The following is a 13,840-nucleotide window of genomic DNA, read 5'->3' as shown; positions in this document are numbered from 1 at the left end:
TTAGATTTTATTTTTGAGAAATAAAAATGTTTGATGCAGTGTTATAGGTGCATAATTTTTAAAAAACAGTTTATTTAAGCCTGTTGCTCTGTGGTTGCTTGGCAACATGATCACATCAGAATATATGATGAGGATGAGAACCTTCAGGGGCTCAGGTGTACATGTGTACCAAGTTTGCTTAGTCAGCTCCTGATTGTGTAGGGGGAGAACAAACACACAGTCTTCATGTATTACAGTAACGTTCACCCTTCTCTTCACAGACCTGTCTCCAACGGTCGTTTCGGGCAAAGGTGTACACCTGCCCCGCCTGCCGCCACGACTTGGGCAAGGACTACGTTATGACCCAAAACAAGACGCTTCAGATGCTGCTCGACCAGTTCTTTCCCGGCTACAGCAAGGGCCGATGAGGTCGAAATCACGTTTATAAGTAGGATACACGCACATAAGCACCCATTCTGTGCACCCTCGTATACTGTCAAGTACCTAGAGCTCCACTTTAAAATGCATTGCACACTCATAATGTACTTACCCACGGGCTAATGTATATTGCATATACAGCCATTTATGTATACAATCATTCATACACAAACAACCTCAGTAGGGACTGACCTCATCTGTTGAACTTGGACTGTCTCCATCAGCATCACCAGCCTGAAAAATCAACCGAGGACATTTTTTAAAACTTCCTGCCACACGAACGCACACGAAAACCAATGCACAAAAAAAAAAAAAAAAGAGTCCCCAAACTCACGCTCACACTAGCCATCTCAACAGTTTTTCCCTTTCCACCGTGTTGTCCACCGGTTCAATTAATTGCGTTATGCCGTCAGAGTGCAAATTCTCCCCCGGCAACATCACAAGCGCAGCAGTTAAGAGTTTAGTTTCCTGCCACCCTGTTTGCATTTTGTGTACCATGCATGCAGCTTTACACCAAAGCACTGAGCCAATCGGAGCCGTTTCTGAGCTGGCTAATAAAAAGTGGCCGGTGCTAGGAGGCGGCGGAGGTGAGTAGGTCGTTTGACTGAGAGGGTGCCCACAGAGTTGATCTGTTGTTAACGTGCATTTATAATGAAGCACACTATGTCTTATTCCCATGAAGCACTTTATTACCGACATGTGGAGCAGGCTTGTTTTGTAGGTTAATCAGGAGCAAGTGCTAACATCCTGCTCCTCATGTCACTTGGAATAATGCCATTGCTTTGCCTTGAGCTAACGGGAATAGCAGATGTCTCACCAGGGGTAACTTTCCTTGTATTGGCAGGGAACACAAATTGGCAACTGCATCCAGTTTGTTTAGAGTGCTGGAAAATTTATGGTTCCAACAAAGCTGCAAATTTTACATACTGATGAGACGCACCAGTGAGTCCCCTCTTTACATTTTACGTCGAGTCAGAAAAGCCATTTGCTTTAATAAAGACACAAGGCCACAGGGCCGATTATGGGCAAAGATTGCAGGAGTCTGCTTCTAAAAAGTAACCTCGGCTGGTGATTTGTGCCTGAACACGAGATAGAACAAACACACTGTTGAAACTTCTTCAGAAGCACCAAAAAGTCCAGCAGTGTCAGAAATGTGTTAAACGTCACACGCGGAGGATTATAAATATAGTTCTGGTTCACGGTTGTACTTATTAAGTCAGATGACATCGACAAAACTGTCCTGGTATGTCAGGTCCATATGTTCTGGTGTTTTTCAACGAATGCTTTGATGTTACAGGAATAAAAGACTAAAGAGTTTTTAGATGCACTTCTGTTTCAGTGACTGGTGTCCCTGCACTCAAGAAGGCCTTCACATAAAGCTGGCTGGTCTTTATTGTTCATCTGCTGCTGTTCTACCTGTTAGTTAATGGTCGGTGGAGAGCTCTGGAGGTGTCCAGCATGATGTTATTCTCCTCTATTTTGGAAAACTACTTTTTTAAAATGCTTTTTTTAAATAAAAAAAAAAGTTTTTGTTTTTTTTTAATATATATTTAGCGACCCATCCCTGATGTTAAACTAGACTACTAAAAGCACTTGGAGTGCACTGCATAAATCATTAGCTTCTTTGAGTTTGAGACACTATAACAATACCTAGTCCAGGATACTACTGACACTCAAAAATATTCTTACTTATAAGTTGTTTGGGTTTTTTTCTTTCTTTCAATGTTTGACCATAAATCACATTAATCCCCAATTGTTATTGAACTTCTTGTTCTTTATTTGTATGTTTGGCTGCATAGTAACACGTGGTAACAGTCCTGTCATCACCTGTTGGACCCAAAAACAGCACATCCTCACCCCCATGTTCACTTACCTTGTGTTATTTTTTTCTGCTGTTGCCTTTCATCAGATATTTTGTTGACATTGAATTCAGAAGCCTCTGTGCCCTCTGACAGTATCATACTTTAAAAAGGTGTTGCTTTAATTGTGAGCGCAGGAGGCAGATTCGCACCTCTTTCCAGTGCTGATATGGTACTTTAAAATGTCCAGGGTTGGCAGGTCTGATAGCAGCTTTAACAAACGCCTCACGGAGAGCAGCAGCGGCGCAGTCTCGGACAGAGGTCACCTGGAGCGCTGACGTTCGGTTCGTGCATCCGAGTCGGCTTTGTGGGAAAAATGTAGCCCTTAAGGTGCAAAGGCCTTCGAGGCACAGACGTGTTTTGCGTAAAGCTGAGACGAGGGCAGCCTCAGCTTTTTTCTTTTTTTAAAACTCTGCTGACATTCAGATCAGAGGTGAACGCTGTCTTCTTGTCTGACCCCTCCCCCTCGAACCCCCCCTTCATTGGCAGGCTGTTTGTATGTGGTGATGTCCTTGTTTCTGCTCAATCATTCAGGATTTTCTTTTTTTGTTGGGTTTTTTTTTGTTTATTTTTTTCTCTTTTTTATTAACATGCAAGTACAGATGCTACTATGGTCTTTAAAGCTAACTGTGATGTGCATTACTTCCACTGTTGCTTAATATTGTTCTGATTTATTTCTTCTTGCATTGACTGGCAAGCTGATACCCCTCCTTTCTTTCTCTGCCGTGACCTTTGCTTCCTCCTCCTCTCACTCCACTGTCTCCTGCCCTCCGTGAACCTACAGTACTAACAACTTTTAGACGTCTTGTGGACGCTTGGCTTCAGTGCTGTGTTTTTTTTTGTTTCGTTTCTTTATTGCACTCTGTTGAAGAGAAAAAAAGTTTAAGAAGTCACATTTGATTTTCCTAGAATGCTTACTATTATCTGTGTCTGCACACCTTTTTTTTTTTTTTTTTTTTTTTTTTTTTTTTACTCAGCCATTTTAGTTGCTTCTGTTTTAATCATTAGTCATTTTTTTTATGTTGGCGACTTCAAACATTTGCAGCAAACGCCAGTCTGAGGAGTTTTATTGCTTCATATTGTGATCTGAAATTTTATACATGTCATGATATTACTTGATATGTACCTATTAAATATTTGGATTCAAGAAAGCAATGCTTTGTAATAGTATTTTTTTTTTTTTGTATTAACGAGGTAGGATAAACACAGTGTAAACTTCATCCTATTCTTCTTCAAGCTCTGCTTTTTACTGCTTATAATGTATTTTGTTATTATAGTTAGATTTATATATTCAAAATAAAACGGTCAGTAAATCCATCTGACTGTTTTGCAGGTAAAACAAATATCCAATCAGTCTCCTTGTTGAGGTCAGAGGAAAATGGCCAGATTGCTTTGAGCTGAAGGCTCGAAGCTCAACAGTAACTCAAATAATTAGTCATTACAACCAAGGTAAGGAGACCAGCATCTCTGAATGCATGTCAAACCTTGAAGCAGATGAGCTACAGCAGCAGAAAAGTCACAGCAGGTGCCGTTCCTGTCAGGTAAGAACAGGAAACTGAGGGTACAGTTCACACATGCTCACCAAAATTGGAAAAATGTTGCAGGTCTGATGATTTTCTATCTCTGCTGCCACAGACAGTAGGGTCAGAAATTTTCAGTAACTAAATAAAAGTATGGATCTGTTCTGCTTTTGTGTAAACAGTTCAGGCTGGTGGTGATGATGTAATGAATTGGGGGATATTTTCTCAGCTTTGGGCCCCTTAGTATCAGCTCGATTCAGTTCAGTTTTGTTTTTATAACACCAAATCACAACAACAGTCGTCTCAAGGTGCTTTCTATATTATAAAGCAGAATCTCTATAATAATACAGAGAAAACTCCAAGAATCAGATGAACTCCTTTGAACAAGCACTTGGTGACAGCGGGAAAGAAAAACTCCCTTTTAACAGGAAGAAAGCTCCAGCAGAACCAGGCTCAGGGAGAGGCGGCTGTCTGGCGTGCCTGTTGGGGCTGAGGAGAGGAGGACTGGACAACAGACACACTGTGGAAGAGAGCCAGAGATTAATAACTAATGATTAAATGCAGAGTGGTGTGTAAACAGAAAAGCTGAGCCTCGTTTAAACCACAGCATTTCTGAGTACTCTTACTGGCCGTGCCCATCCCTTTATGACCACAGTGTACCCACTGTCTGATGGCTGCTCTCAGCAGGATCATAGTTTCTTAAACATTACAGTGAAATTTCCTCTACAGTCATAACATCTCAATGCATATGAGCACCTTTGGGATGTGGAGGAATGGGAGATCTTTGCCACAGAGAATTAAAGCAGTTCTGAAGTCAAAGGGAGTCCATTTTAGTACATAATAAAGTGGCAAGTGAGTGTAAATCCCATGACACTATAGATGTCTTGACAACCGAATGTATTTAATTATTTAACAATGTAGGGCACCAATAGAGGAAATTACTGGTTTCCTGTCAAATTGAAGATTATACTAGAGTTCAAAAGCTCTAATACAGATAAGACTTGAAATTTCACTACAGCATTTCATACTTGATACAATTCCAATTAATGCAAGCTACCCTTAGGAAGACTGGCCATCTGAATATTAGCACCTACTCCCATTTGAGCCATTTTTGCCACATTTCAGGGGTTAAAATGTAGTTTAGTCATTTCTGATTTTAGAAATGTTTGCTGTGATCACTTAATGGGTCTTCATCAAAATTGTGCTTGTCAGTTTATGGGCAATAATCTGTAAATTGTGATTGATTATCAGCTGGATGAGGTACTATGTCACCTGGTTATTTTTCTTTCTTTCTTTCTTTCTTCCAGAATAAAATCTGAAAAGGCAGTCTTCTCTTTGCCATATTGAAAAGGAATTATGTAACTTAAATCAACACTTTATCACCATTTTCTACTGTTAACAAGAAACAGGAAAAAGAGATGATTTAAGCTTTGTGTCTACAAATTTTTAGCACTAAATCTTTAAGTTTGCCTTTAAGTGATGGTTTGGTCCAGATCTGAGCCAGGGCATCACTGAGCTCCTGGACAGTCTAGAGGTGCAGCCTGGTGCATCAGGTGGACCAAAACATAACCTCCCAGATGTGTTCTGTTGGGTTTAGGTCAGGTGAGTGTGGGGGGGCCAGTCAATGGTATCTGTTCTTTTATCCTCTGGGAACTGCCTGCATAATCTCACCACATGAGAGCGGTCATTGTCGTGCATCAGGAGGAACCCAGGACACAATGCACTGGCAGGGACTGGCAGTGGGTAACGTTAACGTTTTCCACAACTTCTGCAGACACGTTCACACTTATCACATGTGCTCAGGGTGAACCTGCACTCATCAGTGAAAAGCATATGGCACCAGTGATGGAACTGCCAATTCTGGTATTCTATGGCAAATCCCAATCAGACTCCGCGGTGCCGGGCAGTGAGCACAGGGCCCACTAGAGGACATTGTGAAGTCTGTTTCACACCAGTTGTGTGCTGGAGGTCATTTTATGGGGCTCTGGCTTTGCTTGTCCTGTTGTTCCTTGGATAAAGGGGCAGATAGCAGTACTGCTGATGGGTTCAGGGCCTTCTACAGCCCCATCTAGCTCTTTTAGAGTAACTGGCTGATTCCTGGAATCTGCTCCATGATCTTGAGACTGTGCTGGGAGACAGCAAACCTTCTGCCAATCTGCACATGTTATTGTGCCATCCTGGAGGAGTGCGACTATGTGCAACATCTGTAGGGTCCTGGTATCACCTCATGCCACCAGTAGTGATACTGACCCTAGTCAAATGCAAAATATGTGGGGAAAAAAACAAAAGGTGAAGAGTGTGAGTAGCTTCCACCTTTAAAATGATTCCTGTTTTGGAGGTTGTCTCATTGTTAGCCCTTTAGTGCACCTGTTGTTAACTTCATTAACCCTAAAGCGGCTGAATCTGATTAAGAACCAGCAGACCAGATCAATATCCTACAAGTTTAATTGACTTGATGCTGTACTCTGACTAAAACGTTTTTAATTTTTTAGCAGTATATATTTTACAATTTGCCATTTAAAAACAGATTACACCTTTGTAGAAATTTTATTCTATAGTACTGAAAGGATTTGTAAATGCAAACATTTACAAATTCCATTAGTTTGTCTCGTTCACGACTAAGGGTCATAAATGATAAGTTTTTTTTTTATCCATACCTTTTATACATGCATTCAGAAAAACAATGGTAGGCCTGCAGGGTCCTGTTTTTTGCACTCCAAGTAGAGTCACACAAATAAAAGAGAATTCAAGTGAAATATCCAACAATAAAATACATTACAGACCACAAACCTGAGATTACAGGTATGATAATGTTAATCAAGAGCAGTGCAATCACCTGTGGGTGTACCATGGGAGTCCATGGCCTTGAAGCTAATTTTAGTAAACCACACACTGTGAACACTTATTAACATGCAAATGGTTCCTCTGCAAGGTAACAGTACAGAGTACACACGTGTGAGTCAACCCAAGTTCATCACACCATCTTACTGAAATGAAGGTGTGACGGAAATAAAGGCGATAAGGACGTAACCTTCAGAAGGGTTTAGCAACTGCACGTCTCACACGTGCAATTGCTAAACTTTAAAATTACTGTTGACTAAGATTAAAACTCAGACGGAAAGTGCATCATTACAGGGTTACAGAAGAAATACACAATTCAGTATAATAATTGTCATAGGAAACTTACGCACATTAAAATCGGATACATAATAGAAACCCAACTTATGAAACGCAAACTACTTGAAGGCCGTTCTACAAAATTGTAAGGAAAACCTGGCTGATCTGTGGAGCCATCTAACGGGCTAAAAATCACATCGAGTGCCGTGGAGCCTCCTGGTGGTACAAGTGTATTTCACAGTCTCAATGTCTTCATCGCTGCATATATATTTGTGCGAGCAGCACAAATTGCATTATGATGTAGCCTAGTTTTAACATGACTAGGTCAAACAAAGGTATATGATATTTAAAATGTACAGAAACATTAAAGCATCTCCCACAATCATATTTGGCATAAAAATTAGCTACAAAATACAGCTGCTAAAAACTCAAGACACCACAGCTGAATTTAAAAGCATTGGATAAACAAATACAAAGGCCAATGATCAGTTTTGTTGTTTTATTATCACAGAAGCACAACAGGTACCACTATGCAGGTGAACAACAAATTCAATACTATCATGAAAATAAAGTAGTTAAAAAGGAATGCTTATCTGAGAAAAAGAAAAATCCAAACATTACATCCTTCAAAAACAAACTTTCACAATATTGTCAGATCTACATGGCAGAAAGAAGCAAAAGCACTTTGGATTATTCACTTTCCTTTTTGCGTTTTGTACCAATATGCTCCACAAGATGTTTAACTTGAAACTGAAGCACTTACATCAGACACATGCAGTAGCTTTCATCTTTTTTCGCTCCACTTCTACTTGAAATGGATTCATTATCCAGCTCTAAAGTACCAATTATCAGGAGTGTGGCTTAAAAGTTTCCAAATCCACAATATTACCAGAAGGATATTGGTGCTGCAAAATGAAACTGGTCCTGCTGAAAGGTGTTTTTTTTTTCAAATCAATTCAGAGAGGGGGGGTGGACATAGAGATATGGGGAGAAGTTTAATGTATTTTTTTTTTTTAGCCAATCAAAAGAAAGCTGGAGTACCCGAGTGTAAACCTGATGACTTTTTTTGTTGTACATTCAACAAAAGACTGCTCCAACTCAATTGTGAAAGGAAATAAAGACTTTAACCTAAAAGCCATGACAACTGCATTAAGTCAAAAAAGAAAATCCCTCCTTTTAAAACGACTAAATGGAAAACACTATGAAAAAACATAAAACAAAAAAAACCCTCAAAGGATAGATGCTGAAAACAGAAGACACACAGCTTACAATTTATTCCCTTAAACACAAAAAGCATGGGGAGGTGAGTACTTGCATACAGAGCTACAGCCCAGGGTTTAACACAGACAGTATGTGAGTAAGCTGCGACTGAATGGGGGAAACCATACAATAGTAAGGAAAACAAAAGACGTAAGCAGGGGAGGTTGTCCGGCGGGCTACTCCTCGTCTGAGGAGTCCCTGTCAAAGTTGTAGGCCATGAAGAAAACGTCGGGTCGAGGTGGGACGAGGGCATGGCCTGGTTTCACAATCTCAAAGCCCAGGAAACTGAAGGTACGCACCAGTTTAGCTGGAATGAGAAGGTGGACACATTAAAATGATTGAAAATACATAAGTCCAAATTAACATTGTCTTACAGGGTGGACACAGAGTCAAATAGGTGAAGAAAAAGAAAAAACGCTGTTGGCACATACCACGATCATCTCTGTTCTTGTAAAAGCAGACAAACACGCTAACGACTTTCAGATGTTCTTCAGCATACTCCAAGAGAGCTGCGAAACTGCAGGGAGAAAATAGGGCAGCTTAGCTTAGAAAATGGAAAACAAGCCTGCAAGAAGCACGCTCAACCACAATTGACTTTCTCACTGAATCTGGAGCTTATCCTCAGAGGATTAGATGAGTTTTCCTGATTTCTGTATACGCTGTGCTTTTGGTTTCGCCTGCTATGTTTCATGGTCAGCAAAAATGTGATTTTACAACAGATCAAAGTTTAAAGCGTGCAAAGGCGCCAGGGTCCAATCATAATCATAAAATGCACACACCAATTATTCTAACTTTAATTGCTTGTGACTGCTCATGAGGCACCTCACATCTGCCAACCTGGAGATCTGCAGGTATTTTCTGCATATTGCTGCTAATCAGGCCTCACCTCTCCTTGCTGCCATCAGGAAGAGGGTCCAGAGGTATCTCCACGTAGAGTGCACTGCTGCTTAGGACAGCATCCCACTGTATTGTCTTGGTAACGGTAGGACGACTTTGGAAGTGGAGTATCCCAGGGCGACCGTTCCCTGGCGGTTCCTCCGTTACAGTCAACTTTCGATCCTGGAATTTAGAAACACCACACGTGAAAACAGCAGTCTGTGACATCACATTATTATATTAACCCCTGAAAACACTGCACAAAGTGGCATTTCTTCCAACTTACTGAGTAGAGCAGTCGAGCTGAAGGAGTGTGATCCCGTGTGCCATTCCCTCGCCCACCTGGGATCTTCAGGGGTGGGAGAGGGGCATCAGGAGCACCACAGAGGCCCCGGGCCGCGGGTACTACTACAGTGCAGGGAAAGGCTGCAGGCAGAGCAGACAAAGAAAATGTAGTCACACAAACTGCACCCTTACTTTGTGAGGGATCTTTCGTGCAAGTACAGGCACATACATGTCACAGGACTGCAGAAAAACACATACTCGGCCTGTGTGTTCAAAGAAGAGGAGCAGAAATTCATTTCCTGGAATTTTTTCTTTTTGAGGATTTTGTGAAGCATTTCACATTGTGCGCTACTGAAAACTACCTGCAGGCTCTTATTCCTACCAATGAATTATAGAGGATGTTTATGGGACACAGCGGAGCCAACAAAACCCCGATGGGTCACGTGCAACTGTTTTGTTTGAACTGTGAAGCAGCTGCTGTGTCTACACCTTAACACCCTAGGATACAGATAACCCAAACCACTGTTGCACTGGGCACACTCATCTCAAAGGAAGTTCTTGTTCTTACAGTGTTTGATCACACTGATATGCTGATTTTTTTTTTTTAAATATTGTGAAGTTTAATTATCTTAAAAACAAACACAAGATTAGAAATTATGCTTACCAAAAAGGTTTTGACAAACTAAACTAGCAAAGGCTACAAACAAACACCAGCAGGTCTGGTCTTTTAAATAATTTACAGTTTCAGTTCCCACAACAATGGCACTATGTTTACAAAGCATCTAAAGGAGCCAGCACACCAAAGCAGAAGGATGAAGTGGGAGGCAAACAGCCACAAGCGTTTGCTTTTAAAAGTGCAAACGTGGATTTGTACTCTCAAGCTCCAGTTTGAGTGTGGTTAATTCACCTAGTTTAAATTAACAGCTTAATACAGTCAAACGGCCAAATCCACAAACTAAACCTTTACGTGCTGTGATGCAAACTCATAGATTAACACCATCTTGTGGTGTGTTACACTGACAGGTCAAACTTCTTTGAGAACAAAGCATTGATCAAAGTAGGCCTTTTGTTATAGATGATTGTGTAACATGACTGCCTATCAATACAATAACTTAGTGATCACTAGTAAGCTGAGCCTGATTACTTTTCACAATATTGATTAAATCATCTGCTCCTTATTATTTGTTCCCCCCAATTAAATAGCACTTTTCTACCAACTTTGAACACAGTAAGGGCTTTCCTATAACAAGCATCTTTGTCTAGCTCACACTGCAATACAGGCACCATGGGAAACTGGTGTTCGGGATCTTGCCCAAGGACACTTCAACATGTAAGACTAGAGGAGCAGAGGGCTGACCTCCTGACCTTGTGGCTAAACTTAAATCTGATGTTAGATAAAGCACTGCTTTATTCACACTCTACTCTGCTTAGTGTGAATACAAAAGTAGCATCACATCCACACAATTAAGGAGCAGGAACTGAAGAAAAACTAAGGAAATTCTGACTCTTTATTTTACTTAAAAAAAAAAAAGTAAAAGAACAATCTCAAATTGAGAGTGATTAGACAAAAAGGAACGATTTAATAAGAATTTTAAATATTTCAGAGATATTTCAGTAGTACGTACAGTAGCTGTGACATAAATTAATACTCTAATGACTACTTAATAGAACTTCTATCCTATATTTTGTCTGTCATTTAGAAATTTGACACCAAATGATAAAAACCATCCCAAAAAGTCTTTAGTATTGAGCGTCCTCTTCGGTTACAGTGTTATACGTGTGCGCATTCATAATGGTACGTCCATCATTGTGTACAGTAATCTTCTCACGTCACCTTCAGTAAAATGGCAGTTGCGTAATAATTTACCGAGTCAGCTCACGATGGCAAAGTCAGCAAAACGTGTTCACCTTTTTAAAATCAGTCTAGTGGTATCATACCTCTCGCTTCCGTCCTTTATTTATCTGGGGCCACCAAATGTTTACGGGAACAGCGGGACTAGCGTTGTTTCCCTGTTTCAATGCGCACAGCCCGATGAGGCGAGTTTTAAGCATTAACAATGTCACACGACAGCTGCCGTATAAAGATCTGCTTCATTCAAGAAGGATATCAGTTTACGTTGTCGGCACGTATTTCACAACATGATGTATTAAATTGCGTGTTTTCTTTTTACTTTCTTTGACAAAGCGATTAACTGTTAAATGCTGCCTACTTGCTAACTGCAGTGACGCAACTCAAGTTCAACGACGTCTGCGGCTAACGTTAACTAATGCTGGTTAAACTGCTTCTCGGGGTCACACAACAAGCCTACGTACTTTCAATATAAGAGTTTTTAAAAGAATATTAAAAACACAACAGACAAAAAAGTGTGACCTAAAGGGTATTTGATGATACTGCGTTCTACTTAAATGCTATTTACTTCCGCTTTTCTGGTGGGCCGCTAGCTTAGCCACCCCTCCCCCCACATCGCGATTAGCCGTTAGCTTAGGCGAGGTGATGGTACTTACTTCCCAATCATGTCACAAATACCGCTACTCAAATTCGCCATGATAGTAAGAGGCTGCGTTTTTCCTTCTTTCTCGCGAGCAAAGCAATGACTGTTTAGGATCCGCTGGAGGTTGGATTTTACCATCCGGCCTCGGGTAGAGACACGACGGGCTGACTGCTCTCTGCTGCGCTCCACTCGGTAGTGAACGTTCACGGAGCTGAGAGCTGGTTAAAAAAAAGAAAATCAAGCGACACAAAACGACACAAAACACCACTTCCTATTTTCAAAAGAGTTGTGAGGACGTTGCGTCTTATGCAACACATTATTTACACGATATTTTTCTTTTAGCATTTGGAAAAACACTTTATTACATGTTCTTCTTATTTACAAAATAAACTAAACTGATCTGGACTAAGATTACATTGCTGCCCGCAACAATGAGAAAGTCGAAACAGATTATTTTTAATATAACAAGAATTTAGTATTCTAGCAATACATCAATGATTTGTCTTAATAACTATATGTCATAAATTTACCTTATTCTCTGTATATTTTATTAATTTCAAATTAAAAATATTAACGGGGACTATTACTGTGAAAGAGGAAAACGCATTAAAACAGCTATGCCTATTTAGAGCTAACTTTACATTACTAAGCTAATGCTAACCGTGTTAAAAATGCTAACGGAAAAGATATTTTAGGGTGCTAATGTAAAATCTCACATTTACCAATATCTGAGAAAACTGACTCTCCCTGATATGTGACTGGAAAATAGTAAATGTGATCTATGACAATGTCTCCTCAAAGCATAGAAACATTTATTTAAAACTGCGATTTCTTCTGTTTATATTCTTTAGCTTGTTTTATGCTAGCACACACCAGTAGAGGGGGGGGCTGTGTTTACTGGGCCCGGAGGCACCTAGAGAGAAAAACTTAGAACAAAGGACTGTATATGAGGCCTATATGGTATCTGAACTCGTACATGAAAAATACCACCTTTAAACTTGTGCTTATACGTTTCTTGATAGATTTAGATAGATGTTAGGTGGTTTGGTTTACAGCATTTTTTATCTAAGTTTAATCAGATCTATGAAAATTACATCTAAGTTAATATAACAAAAAGAGTCAATTTTCATTGGAAAATGAACACATTCTGTGCTATAGCAATCACATGATGGCAAGAATGGCATTCAGTGACTTCGTGCGACGCTCCCTCTGTCCACCAGGTGGCGACAACATTCTAAAATTTCGTTTTAGTTCAATGATAATTGTTATAGGTTGAAATAAAAAAAAAGTTCATTGTAAGCTGCATGGAGAAGACCCCACTGATGTTGTAGTGGTAGTAGTAGTAGTAGTAGGTGAGACAGCATAATCAAGTGTATCTTTTCAGATGAAAAAAATAAATTGTGTTTGTGAATCTTCTTTCAGTTCCATCTGCACTACAACACGCCTCATAACAGCCTCAAAAACACAGTGAAGCTATACTCCCAAAACACAAGAATGACCACACCTAATTTTCACACACTGAACTTAGTTATAAAACATATTTGCAGCACTTAGGAAATTTATTAGAACACCTGTTAAAAACATGAATTTTTATCATAATGTTGTGAACTTTCAACCACTAAAAACAAAGTTTTCTGTTCATGAAGTATACAACTTCAATTTATAATCTTAAAATTTGAAAATTCACGGGTGACAATCAAAATATTTTAGCAATAAAATAGAAATATTAATATTTAAATAGAGATCTAGTGCATACTTGTGTATTAACCATTACAGAAACATAAAATATGATTTTAGTGATTAGCAATACTGTTAATATTAGGGCAACTCTCACGTAAACTTTACTCTGGGTGGTATAGTCTAATAAATCTGTTAACCACTGTAGTTTATTGTAAGGGTAATCCCCTTACAATAAACTACAATGGTAAGAGAGACAATGTATTTAATTGACACTTTTTTATTTTCAGTATTTTATGGAATAATATTTTAGATTAAAAAACAGAAAACAACAACA

The 13,840-nt window shown here is 39.6% G+C and overlaps 2 protein-coding genes across 6 annotated transcripts in view; one reads left to right on the top strand and one right to left on the bottom strand.

The window, feature by feature from the left end:
* Positions 1 to 1,734, top strand: part of uhrf2 (ubiquitin like with PHD and ring finger domains 2) — a 46,994-nt gene extending 45,260 nt beyond the window's left edge. For all 5 annotated transcript variants that reach the window (XM_026173805.1, XM_026173804.1, XM_026173803.1 and 2 more), the window contains one exon: positions 261 to 1,734. In XM_026173805.1, coding sequence (XP_026029590.1) covers positions 261 to 407 — 147 coding nt within the window. In that variant the 3' untranslated portion in view covers positions 408 to 1,734. The remainder of the gene's footprint in view (positions 1 to 260) is intronic.
* A 5,664-nt stretch (positions 1,735 to 7,398) lies between these two features.
* On the bottom strand, positions 7,399 to 12,046 carry oaz1b (ornithine decarboxylase antizyme 1b). The gene is given in 6 exon segments (XM_026173799.1): positions 7,399 to 8,480; positions 8,605 to 8,690; positions 9,060 to 9,232; positions 9,336 to 9,422; positions 9,424 to 9,475; positions 11,840 to 12,046. Coding segments are annotated over 6 exon segments (654 nt in total). The 5' UTR covers positions 11,965 to 12,046; the 3' UTR covers positions 7,399 to 8,349.
* Positions 12,047 to 13,840: the final 1,794 nt, after the last annotated feature.

Source organism: Astatotilapia calliptera, chromosome 7 (assembly GCF_900246225.1).
Source record: "Astatotilapia calliptera chromosome 7, fAstCal1.2, whole genome shotgun sequence".
In the NCBI taxonomy this organism is placed as follows: domain Eukaryota; kingdom Metazoa; phylum Chordata; class Actinopteri; order Cichliformes; family Cichlidae; genus Astatotilapia; species Astatotilapia calliptera.
Note: the sequence above shows the minus strand (reverse complement) of the source record. Positions and strands in the feature narration are given on the sequence as shown.